Consider the following 2,122-nt stretch of genomic DNA (forward strand, 5'->3'; position numbering starts at 1 on the left):
AAGTTTCACTTTTTAAATGGAATTACTGAAATAAATCTACTTTTTCATGATATTCTAATTTTATGACCAGCACCTGTACAATATTAGCAATAACTACAGTATGACAGAAGAAATACTGAACTAGTACTATAGTATTACCCGTGTACTGGAAGGCTCAAGATGTTTCTGAGGCTGCAAAAGATTTTATCGACAGCTTCTGGGTCTCTGTTGGCTCCAAACTCTGTAGAGATGATTGACTGCTGGATGTCTGAAAACAACAACAACAACTCACCGTTTGTTTTCAGAAAAGTATTGATGACTCATTCATTGACGACTAACCAGTCTGATCAGAAACAGCAAGTGGCTCTCCATTACAGAACGCTCCCTTTCCACGTCTCGCTGTAAACATCTTATCTTCAAGACAGCTGTAGACCACGCCCACCTCCACCTGACCAAGGAAACACAGCAGACTTAACATGTCCCAGGTACCAGACTCGCCCAGTCCCCGAAGGTACCCTGTAGATTTCCTGTGGAAATATTATTCCTGACCACAGTGATTTCAGATTAAAACCCTGCTGTGTTTTAAGGGCTAACACATTCCTCACATTATAGCTTAGATTAAGACATATGTATACTTCATTCAGTCCCACAAAAACAGAACCATCATCTTATCAAACAAATACACACATTTCCAACTTCTGCTGACCACTTCTGGACTACTGAAAGATCAAAACCAGTCCTACCCTTGCTCCAATCTAGTACTAGTAGATTAGTAGATATAGTAGTGTGTGTCTTCTTGAATGGCTGTTCTTAAACGTAATTTCATTGTGCTTCGTACAATGACAATAAAGGCACCATCAATCAGTCAATCAGTCAATCAATCAGTCAATCAGTCAATCAATCAGTCAATCAGTCAATCAGTCAATCAATCAATCAGTCAATCAATCAATTTCATGAGGGCCAGTCCTACCATAACTTCAGTCCAGTACTGCATCATTCATGTATAAGGTTTTCCAAGACATTAGAATTAAAAATTAAAAAATATGTATATCAGTTACAATTGCTAAATCATTTGAAAAGTTGTGCACATAGAAATCATCATTTTACCTCAGGTAGCAAAGCCCCCACTCACCATTCTACCTTATATTCTTTAGATGGCCCTCTACATCCTCAGACTCTTACACTGGTACACTTTCATTTATAAATCCATCCTTCGACTGGTTCCATCGTACTTAACGTGTTATATTTCATGTAAAAACACCACCACAGCCTTCGTTCTCAGGACTTTATTACGTTCAGTGTTCCTTCAGTGCGTACTGAGCTTCTGGCCCCGACACCTGGAACAAGCTCTCCAGTTTGGTCACACTTGGGGAGTTTATGATTTTAATAAACAGATTTGAAATTTTGTCCATAAGCACCTGCACTTGTCAATGAAAACCCTTTCTTTGATGATGTATGGTCTTGATTTTTAGAAGTGTTAAGTAAATTGTATTATTATTGTTTTTGTTACTTTGTTGAGGTGAATGTAACAGGTCTCCCTTTAAATGAGACAATGAGTCTCAAGAGATCTTCCTGTATAAATAAAGGATAAATAAAAAATAATTAAAATAAGACCATTCAGAGGTTTTTATTCAGTATAAATTTGCTGTGGTCTTAAAAAATGTCATGTGGTGTGAAGTGAGCTGTGAAAGTTTGTGCAGCCTTGTGAATTTTCCTGATTTTCCTTTATAAATCATTGATTGTTTGGATTAAAAACATCAGTTAAATATATCATATAGAGGACAAACACAGTGATATTTGAGAAGTGAAATAAAGTTTATATAATTTACAGAAAGTGTGCAATAATTGGTTAAACTAAATTAGACAGGTGCATAAATTTGGGCACCATAAAAACCCTTAAATCAATATTTAGTAGGTCCTCCTTTCACAGAAATAACAGCCTCTAAACACTTCCTCCAGCTTCTAATGAGAGTCTGGATTGTGTCTGAAGGTATTTTAGACCATTCTTCTTTACAAAACATCTCTAGTTCATTCAGGTTTGATGGTTTCTGAGCATGGACAGCTCTCTGTCCGTCTGTCTGCATCACTCTCCCATACTGCATCTCCTTGTGTAAAGTGTGCTGAATAGTTGAACGATGCACAG

At 37.0% G+C, this 2,122-nt stretch overlaps 1 protein-coding gene across 1 annotated transcript in view; it reads right to left on the minus strand.

Moving 5' to 3' along the window:
• Positions 1-2,122, minus strand: part of LOC106535662 (inositol monophosphatase 1) — a gene marked incomplete in the record, with an annotated part of 11,241 nt that overhangs the window by 1,913 nt on the left and 7,206 nt on the right. Inside the window, 2 exon segments of the mRNA XM_014032725.1 lie at positions 139-247; positions 319-427. Coding sequence (XP_013888179.1) covers positions 139-247; positions 319-427 — 218 coding nt within the window.

The sequence above is a fragment of the Austrofundulus limnaeus genome, unplaced genomic scaffold, assembly GCF_001266775.1.
Source record: "Austrofundulus limnaeus strain Quisiro unplaced genomic scaffold, Austrofundulus_limnaeus-1.0 Scaffold1522, whole genome shotgun sequence".
NCBI lineage: Eukaryota > Metazoa > Chordata > Actinopteri > Cyprinodontiformes > Rivulidae > Austrofundulus > Austrofundulus limnaeus.